The 21,342-nt window shown below is 39.7% G+C and overlaps 1 protein-coding gene across 1 annotated transcript; it reads right to left on the minus strand.

The window, feature by feature from the left end:
* Window positions 1–1,818: 1,818 nt before the first annotated feature.
* On the minus strand, window positions 1,819–20,856 carry dhx32b (DEAH (Asp-Glu-Ala-His) box polypeptide 32b). Its single transcript, XM_056266373.1, has 11 exons — window positions 20,376–20,856; window positions 19,854–20,047; window positions 18,963–19,341; window positions 17,327–17,557; window positions 17,118–17,211; window positions 14,756–14,905; window positions 10,992–11,183; window positions 4,731–4,871; window positions 4,416–4,606; window positions 3,881–4,071; window positions 1,819–2,004 (listed from the first exon to the last, which is right to left on the minus strand). Exons 1-11 carry the CDS (start codon window positions 20,616–20,618, stop codon window positions 1,824–1,826), a joined length of 2,187 nt encoding a protein of 728 aa, XP_056122348.1. The 5' UTR covers window positions 20,619–20,856; the 3' UTR covers window positions 1,819–1,823.
* Between the last annotated feature and the right edge of the window lie 486 nt (window positions 20,857–21,342).

Consider the following 21,342-nt stretch of genomic DNA (forward strand, 5'->3'; position numbering starts at 1 on the left):
TTTTCATTTTCCCTAAAATACTAATGTTATCACGTTGGGATAATGTGTTACATTTGTTCCCAGTTAAAAATAGCCGTCCTAAAAAAATAAATCTTTCGTTATTCAATCTTTTTATCAACTAGTACAGGTTTTGTATTTATTTTTGGAACTGACTACCGTATAGGGCTCATTGATCTGAGCTTATGCACCACATTGTTTTTAGATGAAGAAGCTACAATTAACTTTTTTTTACTTAAAAAACTGAGGTGCATAAAGAGATAAAACACCTGTGCTAATTGAAAGACAAGAAGTTGACAAAAACATTGAATCCAATATTTGGTGATTGCATAGCATAATGAGAGATTTACAAGCAATTTGACAAGATTGGTCAAGGTAACACCAAATTAGGTAAAGGATTTTTAGCACAGCACCAGGTTAATACAGGGGTTTTTGATTTTCAATAGACATCCAAAGTCAAAAGTGACGGTTTCCTCTGTCACTGACATACCGGTAGGTGCGCCTTTTTAATCCTGCTTTTTGCTGTGCCCATTTCCCAATGCTCTCAAATGCCTACAAACTATTTTACATATTTACATACAGCTACTCAGATAGTCTAATAATTTTTTATCTTATTAGATTTAATAATGCAGTCGTTCGTTGGCGTTGCAACCAGTGATGCTACGCAACAAACTAGTACGCTCTCATAATCAGATAATCAGGAAAAGTATGCGCTGCAAGTACGCGACGCGTCTGTCTGTGAGTTGTGGATGAGGTCGGTACTCAGTCGACCAATCAAAGACGTTGTTTACAAACTGCAAGCGTCGCGTCCACCTCTGCATCTTTCATGTGAGTGAACTGGAACAGCTGGGTGACGATACTAAAGCAAATATTAAAACATTGATGCAATTAGTATTAGACCCATGTTGTTTTTTATTACATTCATTTTCAGTATCAAAATGGGTGTTTAACGCATTTACCACAGGGAGTGTCTAATTTTAAGACATTTCTACCATTTTCTGCTATGTTTTATGATTACCTAGATGTTTGCATCACTGCAGTGTTTAGTTTGATGTGAAACATAATTATATATTTAAAGTTGCAGTGGTATTTGGGCATGTAACAGCTTAATTAATATGATATAAATCAAGTAGATCATTTCAGAACATTTTGGACTTTATTCAAACTGTATGAGAGCTTTATAGAAAAAAAAATCAGAGATACAATATCAACACTTCCAAAAACACTTAAAATAAGATTTTTTAATTATTATTTTTTTGTGTGAATTATCAAGGTGAAGTGGAGATTAATTAAAAAAAAATTATATTACCGGTAGTTAAACAAACGCCTTACAAATAAATACACATACAACTGGAAAAAACAATAACAAAAAAAACAATTCCAGTCTATTACAGCTCTGCTGCACTAAATAAAACCAATGTGAAACACAATCAATGCGAAAAGGAAAATAATGTTCAATTGTACTATCCTGATGCACATGGCTAAATCTGCTAACTAGTAGCTACAGTTTATAAAATACATTTTAGACACCATAAATGACAGTTTACTCCTTAACTACTGCACAGCAGTAGGTTATTTAAATTGTAATAAATTCAGCAGAGAGAAGACAACTGTACAAACTGTTATTTCCTCGAAGCATTGTCCCGGGCACACTAAATGTTTTTCTGCACGCCCTTTGAATTTAAGCAACAGATTACACAATCTGTTCTTTTCTTCATCATTATTGATTAATCAATCAAACTAATTTGGTGAGTCTATTGAGATTCTTCATTGTGCCTCATACATTCCATGGTTACTGTATAGCAGGCCAGCAGTCATTTCCCCAGTCACTGTATGGTACAGCGCTCATGGGGCTGCTCCTCACTGGCAGGGCTGCTGGGGGTCTGGGATTTTCTTATGCCTTTAGATGGGGCAGCTGAACCATGATCTATAATGTGCTGCAGTACGTCTTTACTCTCACTAGGTGGCAGGTTATAGAAGAAGTACTGTGGTGCCATCTGAATGAACCTGTCACAAGCAAACAGCAAAGAAACAATAAAATTACAATGCACAGAAGAACAAATTGCTCAAATGGTCGGAAGAAAGAGTAAATGGCATGCTAAATAAATTAAAAAGCTTCATAAGGAAATTTGAAATGAATATTTTTTTATGAAGTTCTAAGAGACTGAGCTAAATTAAATTATTGTTATTATTACATTAGTAATGACTGATTATTTATAATTCAATGCATGCTTTAAATTAAAATAATTGGCAATTAAGGTTTTACAAGGGAAGATATTAAAAAACAAATTAAAAAATAAATAAAACGTGAACATTGAAAAGTACAAGTGCCAACTCTGCTGTTTTATGCATTTTATGTTTCTTATTTTAGTTCCATTTCGTTTTTTTATTTATTTTGTTTTTACTGGTTATATTACTGTATATTTATTTTTTTGTTTGTTTTAAATACTTTATATTACATATTTATTTAAGCTCTTTGTACATCAAATTAAATCTTTTTAAGTAGGGTGGTCTTGTAGGTTCAAGGGATAGTTGAATATACAACACGTGTCGCATGGGATCATTCTGTGACACTTTAGCTTCTTTTTTTAAAAACTTGATGCGAACGGGACATTTTAAGAAAAATTATTCTGTTGTGGTCCATTAAAAAGAAAAAAAAAGGGCATACGGCATTAGAACAACACCAGGGTGAGTAAATTATGACTTAATTTTCATTTAGGGTGAACTATCCCTTTTAAGCCTTTTTCCTCTTTCAGTGTTGTGGTGTTACCAACAGACACTCATGGCAATTCATAACTATTATACGTTTTGGCCAATTAGTGGCTAATTCATATGATCTCATTAGTGAGTCTGCGTATGGTCTGCTTACGGTTATATGTTTGGGGGTAGAGGGTTGGACCTTCTTGCTTTCTTTTTTTTCTAAAAATTGTCTGCTTCCATATGATTCAAATTGTTCGAATTAATACAAAACCTTTTCTCATGAGATACATTTGCTCCATCACAAGCATTAACTACAGCAAAGTACTTATTCTTTCAAGTCACTTTGGAGCTTTTGTTTCTGAGAATTTGTCAGGGTTCTGTCACTTCTGTCTAGTCTATTTCTTGGTTTTGTGACAGAGCCCTGACACTCCTGTTTTGTCTTGTCTGTGTGCCTTGTTTCATGTCCTTTCATGTTGTTTTGTGCTGTGTAGCACACAGCTTGTGTTTTACACTAGCTGTGTGCTTTAATGTTGTCATGTTTTGTGTGAACATGTGGCTTATGAGTGTTTTCATTAGCTGTGTATTCATGTATCGTTTTGTGTGAGCACATGGCTGGTGATTGGTTTTACTGGCCATGTGCTTGTGTTCAAGTCATGTTTGGTGTGAGCACATGGCTTGTCATGTATGTTTCCTTGTGCCATGTGCTCTCCTGTTGATTGTCTAGCCCCTCCCATCTTGTTACCTGATGATTCATTTGCCCCACCTGTCCTCCCTCCTTACCTCCTTTGTTTGCTCTCCCTATTCATTCTCCCTGTGTTTGCAGTCCTGTGCTGTTTCGTCGTCGAATGTACCTCTTGTGTCCTGCCTAGATGTTGTTGCCAAGTTCAGTCAAGTCAAATCAAGTCTTTTGTTTTCCAAGTCAAGTCTGTCTTGTTTTCCCCCTCGGGGTAGTTTTTGTTTGTATTTGTTTTATTTTTTATACTTATTAAAAACCCATTTTTCCTGCAATTGAGTCCTCGCTTCATTTCCTTAACCCCACACCTGACAGAATTAGCATAGCTAAATGAATAATAATAATACTAATGAAGTCACTCTCTGAAACAAATGCAGCTGGAGTTGTTTACATTGTGAGTAGTAATTCTGTCCTCTAGTTTTCTAGAGTCTAGACAAAGCTTGTACTTACTCATGTGCGGAGATCTGAGAGATGGTTCTGATACAGTTGTTCTCTGATAGCGTGTGCTCATGGTACAGAACCCATTCTGGCAGATTCTTCTTGTTCATCTCGGTTCCGTAGCCAGACAGTGGGTGGATCTGAGCCACATGTTTATGGGTTAGCATGAAGTAATTCCCTGACCCGTCAATGTCCCTTGCCACCTGGAAAACCCAACACAGAGATTAAACATTTTAAAATGCACTAGAAAAGCACCCAGGCAGTGTTTTAGGAGCACTAAAGATACTTAAATATGTAAATCACTGTGCCATTTGCTAATCTGCCTTAATCACAGACATTACTGTCCCAAGGCAATAATTTAAAAGAGAATTAGCGCACTGATTTTCACTGCTGTGCATTACCACAGTGCATTTGAGAAAGAGATTAATCCTCTTTGTTGTTCAGTTTTAGAGAAACTCTGACCTTTTACCATTAGGAACAAAGCACATTTCCAAAGTGCAAAGTACAATATTATTCTGTATTATGTATATAATCTCTATATCCATACCTGCATGAAGAAGCCAGCTAGTAATGCATGTTTGATGTTCAAGCTGTTGTTTTTAGAGCCAAAGGCGGGTAAGGACACTGGCAGCTCTATCCGTTTCAGTATTTCTGTTAGCTCAGAGCGTATCGCATCTGCTGTCTGAAGAGCAGCCAGACTAAGGAAATGGTCTTCACACCACTGTTCCACACTAGAGTCTGAAATGTGAATGTGAAATCGACTCTTTATATATTAATATGTTTGTCAATATATTACAGTCCTGTTTAATTCACCACATTGGCTATTATAGGCTATATACTTTTTGTGCTTTGCATCACTCACATGGCCCTTCCTTAGCATATCTGTAAGCATTAAATATGTTAATAAGGGTGAAGTGGTCTCCTTCTGCATGCTGGAACCTCTGATGACACAGCAAGGCCTTCTGTCTCGTTTCCACTGGGGGTGTAAGGAAACTGCTCGGAGCTAAATTACAGAGAGAGAGAGAGAGAGAGGAGAGAGAGAGAGAGAGAGAGAGAGAGAGAGAGAGAGAGAGAGAGAGAGAGAGAGAGAGAGAGAGAGAGAGAGAGAGAGAGAGAGAGAGAGAGAGAGAGAGAGAGAGAGAGAGAGAGAGAGAGAGAGAGAGAGAGAGAGAGAGAGATTTTTTGAAAAAAACTTTAATTACAATTTATAACAGTATCTCTTCAAAATAAATGTTAACAATAACTCTTCACAATATTAAATCCATCCGAAAGAAAACTTCAGAAAGAAAAAAACAAATCACCTTCACAAACTGTACATAAAGCACCATGACTGCACCATATCAATTCAAAAGTTGAAAGATCACTCATAGTTTTATAAAACCTAAAATCAATCAAAACTCTAGATTTGACCAAAGTTAAAAAACACACGTTTACATCATTGCTACCCTCTTGTTCCACTCTGTTTTTCCTGCTAATATAAATAGCCATTTTTGCTTGCCCTAAGATGAAATTCAACAATTGACAGGTGAAACGATTTTTCTGAAAGTACTTAACACCCAAAATGAAGGTCTCAATACAAAAAGTTTCATCAAACCTACAAAACAATTATCTTAATCTCATAAACAAAGGTTCTAATCTAAAACAATGCATAAAAGCATGAAAAACAGTCTCCTTTTGAGGACAAAAAGGGCAAGCAGGATTAACTTCAAGATTCAACTTCGAAATAAAAGAATTGACAGCAATGGCACCATGCAGAATTCTCCATTGTATATCACCAAACCTTTTAGACAATGGTGGCTTATACAATGATCTCCATTCAGGTTTTACATCATTTCTCAATCTAAAAACAGAACACCATGGTGTATTAATTCTCTTTTCTAACATTTTCTTATTAAAAACCAACACACAGGCTCTATACAGTTTTTTTCCTTCACTAGACAAGAAATCTAAATACAAAGATTCACCTGATTGCAGCAAAAAACCTGTACCCTCTTCAAGATTGGGTTGAATAATCAAACATGGAAAAGGATCATCAACATCAGGAGTACAAACTCCTTTAAAATAGTCTCTTAACAAATGTTCCTCTTCACCTGTAAAACAGGCTTTAAGTTTGACCAGAAAACGAGTTAATAAACGAACAGATCTGATTCCTAAATGTTCGGATACGGCGTCCACATTCTCAAATTGAGGCCCGGTTAATGTCACAAATGTCCCAGCGTAAAGACCTTGGATTGCAGGAAAATGTTGCTAAACCCCGGCAAATAGCAGTGAATGGCAATGTCCAAACGGGCCCCAAGTATCAGTGGCTCCTCCAACAGCCAGTGGAGAGAATATGAGTTCTCAGTCTTATAAACACGAAAAAAGCTCATCACCTTGAAAAGATTTCGATAGAAGGCAGGCAGTTCCGATAAATCCAGTTTAGTTGGATCCATTAAAAAGAGGGATTTGTCCAGACCGAACCCCCCTATAGTGTGCAAAATGGTACAACTCACAGCACGCCAACTGAAATCTTTAGAACCATCAAGTAACCTTTTTAAAAACTGTAACCGAAAGGCAGCCATTCTACTTTGTAAGTGAATCAAACCTTGCCCACCTTCATCTTTGGGGAGGTATAAAACACTCTGAGGGACCCAGTGTAGTTTGTCCCAAAAAAAGTTCACCAGAGCAGCTTGAACTTCCGTTAAAAACTGTGGTGAAGGGTCTACACATGCCAACTTATGCCAAAGTGAAGATGCCACTAAATTGTTGACAATGAGAGTTCGCCCCCTATAGGACATATTCGGTAATAACCATTTCCACTTTTCCAAGCGCCCTTTAATTTTTTCCACCAACCCCTCCCAATTTTTTTGTAACACACTGTCATCCCCTAGATAAACTCCTAGATATTTTATACCTCCATTTCCCCAAACCATCCCATCAGGAAGGCAAGGTTTACCATCAGCCCATTGTCCTAATAATAAAGCATTACTTTTTCTCCAATTAACCTTTGCAGATGACAACAGTCTAAATTCTTCAATTAAATTAAATAAAATTTGCACATCACTTTGTCTGTTAATCATCACCACAATATCATCGGCATAGGCTGACAAACAAATCGTTTTATTACAAACTGGTAAAAACAAACCACTTAATTGGGTTCTTAACTGCTGAAGCAAAGGCTCAATCGCCAAAGAATACAACATTCCAGACAAGGAGCAACCTTGTCTGATACCCCTGAGAACCTGAAAGGGAGCACATAAGCCACCATTTATTTTCAGCGTACTCTCAACGTCACAATAGAGTACTCTAATCATGTCTATAAAATTTTTGCTAAAACCAAAAGCTGTTAAAGTACTCCACAAATACGAGTGCTCCACTCGGTCAAAAGCCTTCTCCTGATCCAAAGATAGCAAGCCACAGTCCAAATGTAACAACTTAAGAGACATGAAAAATATCTCGAATTAAAGCAATATTATCAAATATTGATCTACTAGGGACACAGTACGTCTGATCCGGATGGATAACCTGACCCAACACTCCAGTCAATCTGTTACTCAATGCCTTAGAAAGTATTTTATAATCACTGCAGAGAAGCGAGACAGGGCGCCAGTTCTTGATATCTGTAAGGTCCCCCTTTTTTGGAATTAGAGTGATCACCGCTCTTCGGCAACTCAATGGCAACCCGCCCTTCAACAAGCTGTCCTTCAGTACCTCCAGCAGATCTACACCCATTTCCAACCAAAAAGCCTTGTAGAAGTCAACTGGGATGCCATCCATTCCTGGGGCACTCCCAGACTTCATGGCTTGCAGGGCCTTATAGAGCTCATCCAGGGTCAGCACCCCTTCAAGCTCATCATTGGCTTCCTCTGACAGCTTTGGTAAGCTGTCAAGGAAAACGTTATCAACACCACACTCTGACTTAAGCTCGCTCCTATACAAATTTTTATAAAAATCAACTGCTCTTCCCCGAATACCGGCCGGATCTGTCAATAACACTCCATCTTCGGAGCGCAAACCATGAATAAACCGTTTCTGACCATTCTTTTTTTCCAGATTGAAAAAGTATTGGGATGGTGCATCCATCTGATCAATGCTTTGGAAACGTGAGCGGACCAGCGCCCCCTGTACTTTATGCCCCAGTAGATCAGCTAACTGAGCTTTCTTCCTTGAACAGGCTTCTAAATAATGTGTCTTGCCAGTAGATTGTGCCAGATTTTGAGATTCAATTATCTCTCCCTCTAAAAGCTCTAAAGAACGAGTCAACTCCTTAGTAACGTTGTGAGTATACTGTTGGGTAAACTGCCTTATTTGGATCTTACCAACATCCCACCACTGTTGCAATGAATAAAAAGAAGACCTCTTTGTTCTGTGAACATCCCAGAAGTACTTAAATGACTCCTTAAAAAAATTATCACTTAAATTAGTATTAAAATGCCAGTATGCGCTTTTTGGTTTTATTGAGCTCAAAATAAGCTTACAGTGCACCATACTGTGATCCGAAAAACTTACTGGTGTTATATAACATTTATTTAAATTACTAAGATGGTGATTAAAACTGTAAAATCTGTCCAGCCTAGCTAAAGACATAACCTTATCACGTGTGTGAACCCAAGTGTACTGTCTCTCATTACCATTTAAAGATCTCCAAATATCACATAAATCATACTTTTTGATAATTTGAATTAAACGTTTACGCGAAGCCAAATGAGGCTCAATGTGATTCCGATCTAGATTATGCTCAGTACAATTGAAATCACCACCAAGGAACAAGAAGTCTTCAGAACAACAGTTATGTAGAGTTGCACATAGTATGTCTAAAAAAGACATTCTTTCAACAGGAGCAGTTGGAACATATACACAAATAAAAATAAACACATTGCTTTCAAAAACAGCTCTCACTTTTAAAAGCCTACCTTTTATTATCTCATCAACATCATACGATATGGGACTAAAATTCTTTGCAAATAAAATGGCTACTCCCCCACTTATTGAAGTGTAATGGCTTAACACAGGGATGCCATCAAACTCCCTTGCCCAGTCAGCAGCATTTTTTAAGTCGCTATGAGTTTCTTGTAATAAAACAACATCAATATTTTTTTGCTTCATTACTTCATATATTGTAGCTCTTTTTCCAGAAGCTCTTGCCCCATTAACATTCAAAGTAGCTACATGAACTTCACTCATAAATAAAAATAAGGAAAAGAAAAACCACCCAAAACGCCACAGAACATCAGCCATTCTTTTTTTAAATTAACTGACATCGTTGATTAAAGCAGTATTGAGACTCCTCACAATTTTCTTAAGTCTATAGACTTCTTTATTAGAAAAGCAACTCTCTGCCATTAAGCTTTTTGCCTTTTCAGCGAACTGTTTAACATCAGGAAAATATTCCTTCACGCGCACTCCTCTTTTATTTTTTGTTGATCTGAGGAATAACTTAATATCCTCAAGTTCATAATCCCGACCACTAAACTCCCCCTGAGAAAGTGTCACACTGGAGTCAGAAGACCCACCATCACTTTCTGTATCTTGGTCCATGCTTTCTTGCATTTCACTCGTTTTACTTATTTTGGCATCAACCATTTGATCAATTATCTTCCTTTTATTGGAAGGTATTTTTAAAAAGTGTTCTTTCTCCACACCATCCTTTACACATTCGTCTTGCAAAATCACTGCATTACTCTCACTTTCTATTTGCTCAACATGTTGATCTTCAGAAACCGGTGCTACACTCGGTAAATCTTCAACACTAGCCTCTAAAAGTATTTTAGTGGGCACCGTGTCCGACACCGAGCTCACAGCGCAGTGAAGTCGACGCAACAACACTCTCACCGGGAACACCCGCTGCAGCCGCCACCCCCCCAACTAAATCAGTGTCAGCAACACCATCCGCCCCACCATCGCCTTCAATACTCCCATTCACTGCGTTTACTTCCTTTTCTGCAACCTTGTCAGGACAATTACGAACTAAATGTCCAGATTTACCGCAACCAAAACACTTTGATTTCGCGGTGGTGACAAAAATAACAATCAAAGTTGTCAATTCGAAAATTGAGTGTCATGTCTAACTCTACATCGTCCTGAATAATCATATAAACGAAACGCCTGAACGAAACAATGTGTTTCAACAACGGTGAACCGCTATTAATTGGGATCTTCTTGATCGGAGATACCAATTTTCCATAACGAGATAAAGACTGTGTCAAAATTTCATCGCTTACGAACGGTGGAACATTCGACAAAGTGACTCTCTTGGCGGGCAATGAAAGGGGAAGAACAGAGACAAAATCACCACCAATGACTATTCCGTGTTCGACTACTTCATTGACTTCATCTACGCTATTGAGAAACACCACAACAGCACTATTCATTCTGGAGGCGGATAACACGCTCCCATGCCCAACTACCTCACCAATGGCAAGGCAATATTCCTCCACACTCACCGCGGCGGCTACTTTAACCGCATTACGCCGCGTAAGTGAACTCAAAACCTGCACGCGTGGGGCCGACATGCTTCCCAACTAAGTGGATAGCAAGCGGCCCAACAAACTAATCAAAAGAAAAGACCAGAAAAACCAGCAAGGGAAAAAATAGAAAATGACAAATTCACTCACAAGCTCTCCAGCCACGCTCACACTCGGTCAACTCGCACCCAGACACACCGGAAGTGAGAGTGAGAGAGAGAGAGAGAGAGAGAGAGAGAGAGAGAGAGAGAGAGAGAGAGAGAGAGAGAGAGAGAGAGAGAGAGAGAGAGCGAGAGAGAGAGAGAGAGCAATTTAAAGCTTAAATGTATGTTCTTTGTGTAAATTTTTTTTTTTTTCATTATACATTTTTTATAATTAAATGTTATAATAATAATAATAATAATAATAAAAAACCAAAATATAGTATAATAAAATAAATGTTAAAGTATTGTATTTTCTTTTTAGTATTCATAATAATAATAGTGGCGGAGTAACTGAATTTATTAGTAGAGATTAAATTATCCATACATTTTAATGGGGTAAAAAAGGTACAGTCACTTTGGTACAACAACAGTGATCTGACATGATTTCCAAATATAACTTGATGGAGCAAAGTCCTATCGGAAGTGCTGACACATGGTGGTGCACCTGTTGAGTGGATTGTACTGAGACAGGATTACCTGTTAGCATGGCAGCGATGGTCAGCACTTCACTCACACAGTCGAATTCGCAAGACGCAAGCAAAGTCTTAGCCATCTGTGGCTCAAGAGGAAACTCTGACATGATAATTCCAATCTCAGATAGATTCCCGTCATCATCCAAAGCAGCAAGATAGTCGAGTTCCTCTAAAGCTTGCATGAGGCCTTCTGGATCTATGGTAGGGTCAATTAAAATATTTAGTATATTTCAAACTATCAATCACAGTTTTCCAAGTGTGGCATTAATCTATTCTGGAAAAATATGCAGAATAGTTGATAGGCTGATTTAAAAAAAAAACTGACCCAGTGGTGTCATTCTTAACTAAAACCATTCAAATCCATTTCTTTAAATTAAATAGCACTGAAATTAAATAAAATATTAGATGATAAACTATTTTCTTTACTGTAGTTGAAGTGCTATAATTACTGAAACTCAAGCTGAAATAAAAATAAATTAAAGCTAAATAGGAATTTAAAAAATATGACAAAAGCACACAATAAAATTACTAAAACTTGACAGTAAAAAAGAAAAACAAAACCCGAAAATAGTTAATTCGAAGTACTAATAAACACATTATATATAACACAAATTGTATATAAATAATAATAAAATAAATAAAGCAATTAACTCATAAAAATAAATGAGTTATTGTTTTAAAAGTAGCAGACTGGTTCATTTCAATAATATAAGATCAAAACAGTACAATTATGGGCTTTCATTTTTAAATAAAAAACTATAGACCTTATTCACAGCAGCGCCATCTTTGATTTTTAACGGGAATAAAGGCGAGGCTGTGAGGGATGGACATGCACCTCTTCAGTGGTTTGCACTGTTATTTAATGTGTTTTTGGATTTTTCTGCTAACAAAACACAGCAAAAATACCTTTCCAAGAAATTTCAGTGGATATAAAAAACTCTAGACAACATGATCTGTGGAAAATTATAAGTGATCTAGGAGCTTCATACAGCTTTTCACAGTGGATGGTATTGAAAAAACAGCAAGTCTTTCCCTCACAGCCTCGCTTTCATACCTGTCATGGCGCTGCTCTGAATAAGGTATTTGAAAAAAACACCCGAGCAAGTATTATTGTGGGAATAAATTAAAAGGTTATCAACTGTTAGCTGCGATGCATTTTCTGAATAGAAACGCTTGTTAGTCCGACAGAGCAGACAGTAAACAGACAATAAACTCTCACTAATTTGTGGCATCATAACAAAAGCACCCCACATATTTCCTCAGTTGCATCATGAGATAAACAAGTTCATCGCTCTTGTCGTAGCTCCACTAATGATGCTGCTCATCTGACTGGTGTGTGTTATGGAAGCAGGTTATCTCTGGAACAATGAACGCAGTTGTTACGGGTGTGGTGCAGGTTGAAGGAGAGGCAGCAGTCAGCAGATCAAATACAATAAACTTTACTAAATAACTCAGACCAGGAATCCAGAAAACACTAACACACCATATACAAACGTACATACGAACGAGAACCGACAAGGAGTGAGGGAGAACACAGGGTTTACATACACAGAGAACAGATTGGGGAACAAGGCACAGCTGGGGCAAATTAACTAGACACAGGTGAAGGAACTGAACACAAACGAGGAGCGGGAAAACGAACACAGGACTAAACCAAATACACAATGAACGGGGGGAAACTCAGGACACACATGTAACATAACGCCCCCTCCAAAAAGGCGCGTCCTCGCGCCGTATAACTTCAATAGGGGTGGGGGGGCGGGCGCCCTGGAGGCTGACGAGGGCGTGGCCTACCCTGAGCAGGAAGCCTCCAGGGCGGAGCAGGCTGGTTAGGGGGCCATGGTGGAATAGGAGACCACCCCTCGGGCGGTCCTGGCGGAGAATCCCCTTCGGGCGGCCATGGCGGAGAATCCCCTTCGGGCGACCATGGCAGAGAATCCCCTTCGGGCGGCCATGGCGGAGAGGCCACTTCGGGAGGCCAGGGTGGAGAGGCCACTTCAGGTGGCCAGGGTGGAGACGCCCCTTCCAGTGGCCAGGGCGGAGACGTCTCTTCAGGTGGCCTATATCCCCCCCCCAAAATTTTCTTGGGGGGAGTGACGGGTTCAGAGACAGGCTTGGGGGAACTGGACGGGACCAGCGGAGAAGGCACGGGAGGACTGGACGGGACCAGCGGAGAAGGCTCGGGAGGACTGGACGGGACCAGCAGAGAAGGCTCGGGAGGACTGGACGGGACCAGCGGAGAAGGCTCGGGAGGACTGGACGGGACCAGCGGAGAAGGCTCGGGAGGACTGGACGGGACCAGCGGAGAAGGCTCTGGCTCGGCAGGCGCGCGGGGAAGCTCCGGCTCGGCAGGCGTGCGGGGAAGCTCAGGCTCGGCAGGCGTGCGGGGAAGCTCCGGCTCGGCAGGCGTGCGGGGAAGCTCCGGCTCGGCAGGCGTGCGGGGAAGCTCCGGCTCGGCAGGCGTGCGGGGAAGCTCCGGCTCGGCAGGCGTGCGGGGAAGCTCCGGCTCGGCAGGGCTGCAGGGAAGCTCAGGCTCGGCAGGGCTGCAGGGAAGCTCAGGCTCGGCAGGCGTGTAGGGAAGCTCTGGCTCGGCAGGGCTGCAGGGAAGCTCAGGCTCGGCAGGGCTGCAGGGAAGCTCTGGCTCGGCAGGCGTGCAGGGAAGCTCTGGCTCGGCAGGGCTGCAGGGAAGCTCTGGCTCGGCAGGGCTGCAGGGAACCAGCGGTGCGGGCTTGGCTGGACTGGACGGAACCAGCGATGAGGGCTTGGCTGGGCTGGACGGAACCAGCGGTGCGGGCTTGGCTGGGCTGGACGGAACCAGCGGTGCGGACACGGCGTGCCATGGGAGAAAGCTCTCCAGACATCTGGAGAGTGCCTCTCTCCAGTCCAGACCAGAGAGATCTGGAAGTTCCCTTGGGTCGACCACCTTGGCCCCTCGCCGGTAACACGCCTTGATTATCTCATCGCCCAGCGAGCAGGAGGCAGCGAGTGGAACAAAGCCCCAGGTAAAGTGGAACAGATCACGGCTATCCAGCGCCAAAGCCGTGATCTGTCCCGCGAGCTCCCAGATCTCCATCTTCCTCTTCTTTTTTTCCTTTTCCTTTTAGGTCGGTTCTTCTGTTACGGGTGTGGTGCAGGTTGAAGGAGAGGCAGCAGTCAGCAGATCAAATACAATAAACTTTACTAAATAACTCAGACCAGGAATCCAGAAAACACTAACACACCATATACAAACGTACATACGAACGAGAACCGACAAGGAGTGAGGGAGAACACAGGGTTTACATACACAGAGAACAGATTGGGGAACAAGGCACAGCTGGGGCAAATTAACTAGACACAGGTGAAGGAACTGAACACAAACGAGGAGCGGGAAAACGAACACAGGACTAAACCAAATACACAATGAACGGGGGGAAACTCAGGACACACATGTAACAGCAGTCAGAGTGCTGTCGGCTCAGCTAAAGCACGGCCCACCACCTCTTAATACCAGCAGTGAGCAGAACAGGCCCATCTGCACCCTTACTGTGAGCCAAGAGAACCTGGATGATCCCAGCTTTGCTTGGCTGCTGTAAACAGCGGAGAGTGAACTTTCACTGCATACATTCACTGTTTGAAATTAGTATAGATTACACAATATTTCAATAGTAGTGCAAAAAAAAAAAAAAATCCCTTACATTTACATTGAGGGCAGGACCTGAGCCAGATCTAGAGTGGGCTTTTTTTGATTTGGAAGTAAGAGGTTTGATTAAATAAAAAGGATCTCACCTGGTCTGTCAATAAAGTCACAGTGGCTCAGGCCAGCAATTTCCATGCGCTTTAGGAAGAGCACAGTGGAAGTGATGTCAGACTCAAGAATGTGAGGGACGCTCTCAACAGGAAGTGACGTGTCCTCTTGATACAAACAGAAACACTTGCCTGCATACATGAAACGTCTCTCGATCAATACATGCCAGTCAGAGACACTCTTATTTTTACAGAAATTTACGGCTTTCCGTGTTTTCACTGTTATCCGGTAGGGGGCGCTATGACGTCTGAAATAATTCAATATCTCTTGATCAAAACACAGGCGAAGAAGAAGCAGAAACAAACAAATGTGATCGTCAACTTTAAACAGCATATAAATCCAAACTGTCTAATGTTACAGAATCAAATGTCGACCCAGGACGAGGTATAGGACTATAAGCTTTGGGGGCGTTGATGGACTCGATCTACTCCATCTATGTTTTTGATCATCGTTTTGTTTGGGGTTGGTAAGTTTTTTTTAATGTTTTTGAAATAAGTCTCTTATGCTCACCAAGGCTGCAATTATTTAATCAAAAATACATTAACATTGTGAAATAACTGTTTAAAATAACTGTTTTCTGTTTTATTACATTTTAAAAAGGAATCTATTCCTCTGAGGGCAGTTCATTACTCCAGTCTTCAGTGTCACATGATCCTTCAGAAATCATAATATGCCAGGCCCATTTTAGTGCTCAAGAAACATGTCTTATCACAGTCAATGTTGATAACAGTTGTTCTGGTAACACTTTATTTTGATTAGACATTTTGTTGACTATAAGTAACTTTGCAACTACATGTCAACGAACCCTCATTAGAGTATTAGCAGCAGACTGTCTGCTTAATAACTACTAACACTTTATTTTGATGCTCCTGCAACAGACATCCTTCTGACTATAAGAAACTTTGCAAGTACATGTCAACTTATTCTACTAACCCATAACCCCTTATTCTACTAACCCTAATCCTATTCCTAAAAGTCTACTAATGCTCAACTAATACGAGAGTTAGTTGACATTTAGGTGCAACGTTATGTAGTCAACAGAATATCTAAAGTGGACCATCAAAATTAAGTGTAACAGTTGTTCTTAATATTTTTGTGAAAAAACGTGATACTTTTTTTTTTTCATTGATTAATTGAAAGTTTAAAAGAACAGCATTTAATTGATGTAGACATTTTTGATATTATAAATGTCTGCTGATCAATTTAATGTGTCTTTTCTTTGCGGAATAAAAATATAACTTACTTAACCCTCTACTGCACGCATTATTATGCAATCATGGAAAAAAATTTTACAGTGTTTTTTTATATATAAAATAGACTCAAATTAACATTTTTTTTTTGTTTTTTTTTTTTGTTTTTTTGGGAGGGGTACTTTTGGGTACGTTGCCATATGGCAACATTGTGCGACAATGGAACAGCCTGATGCGTTTTCTCCCAAAATGATATGAAATTCATAGATGATTACAGACCTGTCTTTTAGAAATGAAATTGTTGTTATTATTTAAAATGTTTTCAAGAGCTTTGTGTACAAAATATGAAACTAATTTTCAAAGTATTATTTCAACAATATTTACAAAACATCTGACGCAAACTCATAAGAACTGTTCAAGTGAAACTACTCAATGTGAAACGATTATTTCAACAACATTTACAAAACATCTGACGCAAACTCATAAGAACTGTTCAAGTGAAACTACTCGATGTGAAACGCCTTAAAGCAGCTAGTTGTTCTCTCCGTTAAAGGTGGGGTATGTGATTTTCTTTTTTGACCATTTTTTCAAAATCACTTGAAATCCTATTCCTAACCCACTTACAGCCACTGAGTTAGAAGCACTGAGATGAAAATTAAAAAATGTAATCATCTGTGGAACGGGCAGGACTCGAAAAACTCCAGTAATATAAGTATCAAAACAATGTGACAATGATTGAAAAAAGATTAGAACTTATCCCAGATGCTTGATGTATTTTTTTATTCCGAAGAAATATGAAAAAAATGAGGAAAATCTTCACATATACACGAGCACTTTTTCAGCAGCTGGAGTCATCAAAAGTGTGTGAAAAGAATGACGTTGCAAGGGTGTGTGTAGTGTCGTGATGTCATCAAAGCATATCATTGGTTACCACCGGGTTCTATTATGAATTTAAGATCAATCAGAGCTCATGTTTATTTTCAAATTTCAAGAAATGTCCAAAGAAAGGGTATGTTTCCATATGGCAACACTGTGCAGTAGAGGGTTAAAAAAAAAAACCTACCCCAACCTTTTTGAACGCTAGTGTATGAGGAAATATTTAATTATTTTATATATCTTTATTTTATAATTTTAGAAAGCAAAAAGCACTCACCTGTTGGGCCTGCAAGTTGTTTTCGGCTCTCAGCTTGGCTCTTGCTGATTGGTCGAATAACAATGGAGTTGGCTCTGATTCTAGGATTGTAAACCTGTCACAATGAAACATCACTGTTTCATGTCCACCAATGAAAATGTATAAAAGCAGAGCTAATAATAAGGTATAGTCCGTAAAGTTCAAAATAAAATGAAACGATCACTACATACATATCTTTTTTGCACTCCAGCATCAATCACAAAGCGAATGCTCTGAACGGCCCAGAATAAGTCTTCACTGGGGCTGCAGGTGAGGAAGACTCTCCTACTCTTGCTCTCCTCAGAGAGCAGTGAGAGACTGTCTCCTTGCGCAGGGCACAGAGACACGGGCACCAGCTCGCCATGAGACAATGCAAGATTGACACCCTCTCGCCGCAAAATGGCATGGGCACATTCAATCTCCTTGAAAATGAAACAAGAAAGAAAAGTTTCTATTACCATGGCAATGGGACCTTTTTCAGTTCTATGCTAGATATGTCGAAGAAAGACAGGGGGACATTTACATGGCACTAAAACTAAGGATCCATTAAAATAATGATCTGCCAGTTGCCTGGGCTCACACAGGTTGAGATGAAATATACAGTACATACAAATATACACAATAAAAACATCAAATTTTAGTAAAGACTGTGAGGTTGTGTGTGTTCACACTTGTAGTTTGGTTCTCTTGATTCTCTTGGTCCATAACAAAAAAGAAAATGATTAATTTAGTCCTGGTTAACTTAGCGTTCACACTGTAATTTTTAACACTGAACCTAAAGATACAAAAAAAAAGGCTTTTAAGATGTATATTTTGTAATGGAACTTGTCGAACATCCAAAACAATGCTGTGTGATTGATTGGACAAACGTGTGCTATATGTGCGTGCCGTTCATATGATGGAGCTGACAACTCGTGAAGAGCCTATAAAACGGAATCATTCCGTCACACACACAAACGAAGACCTGCTGCGTGGAGACGCGGTTCTGATGCCTGTACTGAACTGTGATGATGGGCAACATCGCGACTATGGCGCGAAAAAACTGGTATACTTGAGCATTCTGTCCTTTTTAGGGTCGCATTTTGTGGCATCACGTCCTGTTTGTGGTCCGTTTATATGTCTTTGGTCCGTGTTGCGTTCATATTTCATTCGAACCTCACCAGAGTTCATTTGGAAATGGACCGAGACCCATCTTTTCAGGGGTCCGCTTGTTTGGTGCACACCAGGGTTCGGATGGCAGCGTTCACACTTCAAATGAACCCCACTAACAGAGCAATCGCACCAGGGGTCGTTTTCATCAAACTAAACCTGCCAAGTGTGAACACACCCTAAAACTACAACTGAGACGGAGTCCTTAAATCTGTGTGTCTTTTTACACACAAGACATTACCATTAATTTTCAACAAATAATTTTTTATAAATTAATAAATTCAATAAATATGATTATTTATTTTGCAGATATGAAATTACACACCTGAAATGCAAAATAAAGTAAACATATAAAACATTATTATATTATAGATATGTTATAGATAATTATTTTTTGTTTTAGTTTAAAATTTTAATAATTACTTTAAAATAACTTTTAAATAATCGGACATTATATTTATTCATAGGCCTAAATAAATGCAATAAATTAAATTAATTTATAAATATTAATTATAAAAAATAAAACGACTATATTATATGATAGTTTAAAGAAAAAAATTTATTTGTTAATTTATAAAACTATTTGTAAATAATAAATATTTTCAAAAAAGTCAACAAAATGTAAAACAACTAGTCCAGCAGCACTGTCTCATCTATCAACGTTTAAATGTCTCTTACTTGCTCAGTTGCCAGAAATGTCACAATGTCTCCATGGTTTTGATTCTGATGTATCTCCAGCGCCAGTCTAAGAGCAGAGCAGAGGTAATCCTTCACACCTCCTCTCCCACTCCCATACACCACCTCGCACGGCTGTGGCCCTTCCAGCCGGATCTGAGGAACGCTTCCATAGTGTCGTAGCAGTTTCTCAGCGGAGTGAGTGGCAGTGAGGATGACCAGTCTGAGCTCTGGCCGTGCGAGGAGCACGTCTTTGAGCAGCCCGAGGAGCAGGTCTGTGCTGACGGTGCGTTCCTGGGCCTGATCAATGACCACCACACCACACTGCTCCAAGAGGGGGTCCGACATCATTTCCCGGAGCAGCACATCATCTGTGCAGTACCTGCAAAGCAACAGATGTCATTGCAGGCCTCTTCGAGAGTGCTATTAAATACAAAATCCTTCTTGAATGCATCTACAAACAAAAATAACGAGCTAAGTGAAGACAAGCAGACACGATTAGATGATCATTTACTTTGGGAATTTTCAGTGTTTTCTTTAAGGTCAGCATTTTCATTAAGTCAGACCCTCTCAGCTGTTCTAATCACTGTTCTGGCTCTTTGTTCGCCAGGCTGACTTATGGCGGCTCTGAAAGGTTTGATGAAGCATATGGGTAGCATGGAAGTACGGCAGCTGCCGTGGAGACCCTCAGACCGAGCCCCCTCAGCCTTTTGTTAGCTTTTATATTGTTTAGAGAAGGACAGGCGCCCCTGAAAAGGAGATGCACGTGTGGTGGTAATGACGGGGGGAGGGGCAGATAGTGACATTTCATGGATGAAAATGTCCAGGGCAAATGACCAAATAATGTTGTGCAGGCTTTACATTTCTGAAGATGCCTCTGGATCATATACACACCTCAGTACAGTGTCAGGGGAGCAGCAGGTCTGAAGTGGGATGCTGTATCCAACCTCATTGCCGATGTTCACGTCCATCTCGTCGGCCACACGGAGGGCCAGTTCCACCGTGCTCTGTTGGTGAATCTGAGTGCACACTACCATGCCATTCTGATACTGCGTAGACAGGCAAAACTCTGCACACCACTGAGGGATCTAAATGAAGATTAAGTCGGATAACACTTGCTCAAAAATAAAACTCACAAATAACATACTTTTGGTACTTTCAATGCTAAACTAGTAGTGAATACGTTGTATCTGCCCCGTCCATTTACTTTATTTTCATTTCCATTAAAGATGAAGCAATGTGTTCACATTAAATTCAATAACGATAACCTCAATTCAGTTCAAAATTTAGCCCTAATGTGTCCTTTAGGGGAGAATATGGAATAATATGAGTAAAAAAAACAATTAAAATACTTATTTAATAGCATTTTAAAGCACAAATTAATACCCATGTTCTATGATAAACACATAAACTCACCTGAGTGCTTTGTCCTGTTTTAGCTGTGCCAGTAACTATCACAATCTGACTGTTGATCAAACTGTCCATAAACTCGCATTTCGCTCCCCACACCGGCAGACCTTTTCTTTCTCTTAATAGTTTGTAATATCTTGAAGAAAAAGGGAGCCCGTCGAACTGATTTAACTCCAGCAGATCATCCGAATCAATATCTTGAGTTTCGTTGGTTTCGGGTAGTTTTTCCACATCTGTTGATGGCTCCATCTCCGTCGCTTTCCTAATTCACCTCTCTCTTCAATTGCACAAATAAATCAAAAGGAACAAGTTGACTGTCTGTTTACGATACGATGATACGCTCTATTAATTATGTGACATATTTATGGCCTTAAATAGATGACCTCGTCCAGATAAGTTTTAGAGACCCGCGCTCAGGCGATACAGACTCTTTGTGTCATCAGTTGTCCCGCTCAGCGCACTTGCGATGTTCGATTCGTGAATGAATCGTTTTTTTGGAGTCGGATCCTTTTAATGAACAAAATCGGTTCGTTTACCAGTTGCACTGAATCGGTCCGAGTGGTTCTCGAGTCAGCATGGTAATAGCATTTTAAGTGCACCAAGGATTTTTAATAATAGAAACATGAAACTGAGTTGTTTTTTTAATAAATAATGTAAAGTAGTAGGCCTATTGTTTGTTGTAAATGTATGTTTAGGTACCAAACAAGCTAAATGTGGATACATGAATGAAAAACAACAACAACAACAACACTTATTAATAAAATGTTGTCGTCTACATCAGTGTTTCTCAACCAGGAGCCGGGGCCCATAAGGGGGCCTGGGCCTCAGCAAAATTCCAAGTGGGCCTCAAGATGAATTTAATATTTATTAATTTGATTTAACATTTAACATTAACATTTTATAACATTTTAAAATAACCACAAGCATTGTTTTATTGAGTAGCCTATAGGTCTACATTTTTTTATAATATTAA

Source organism: Rhinichthys klamathensis, unplaced genomic scaffold (assembly GCF_029890125.1).
Source record: "Rhinichthys klamathensis goyatoka isolate OS25496 unplaced genomic scaffold, OSU_Roscu_1.1 h1tg000247l_1, whole genome shotgun sequence".
Classification (NCBI taxonomy): domain Eukaryota; kingdom Metazoa; phylum Chordata; class Actinopteri; order Cypriniformes; family Leuciscidae; genus Rhinichthys; species Rhinichthys klamathensis.

Excerpts from the sequence above, each read along its gene's own strand:
- dhx32b (XM_056266373.1), bottom strand. The coding sequence starts at position 20,618 with ATGGAGCCATCAACAGATGTGGAAAAACTACCCGAAACCAACGAAACT. Across the intron at positions 14,906-17,117 it reads ACAACTTGCAGGCCCAACAG|GCAAGTGTTTCTGTTTGTAT; the intron begins GTGAGTGCTTTT and ends TCATGTATGCAG. Across the intron at positions 2,005-3,880 it reads TCTCAGATCTCCGCACATGA|GTTCATTCAGATGGCACCAC; the intron begins GTAAGTACAAGC and ends TGCTTGTGACAG.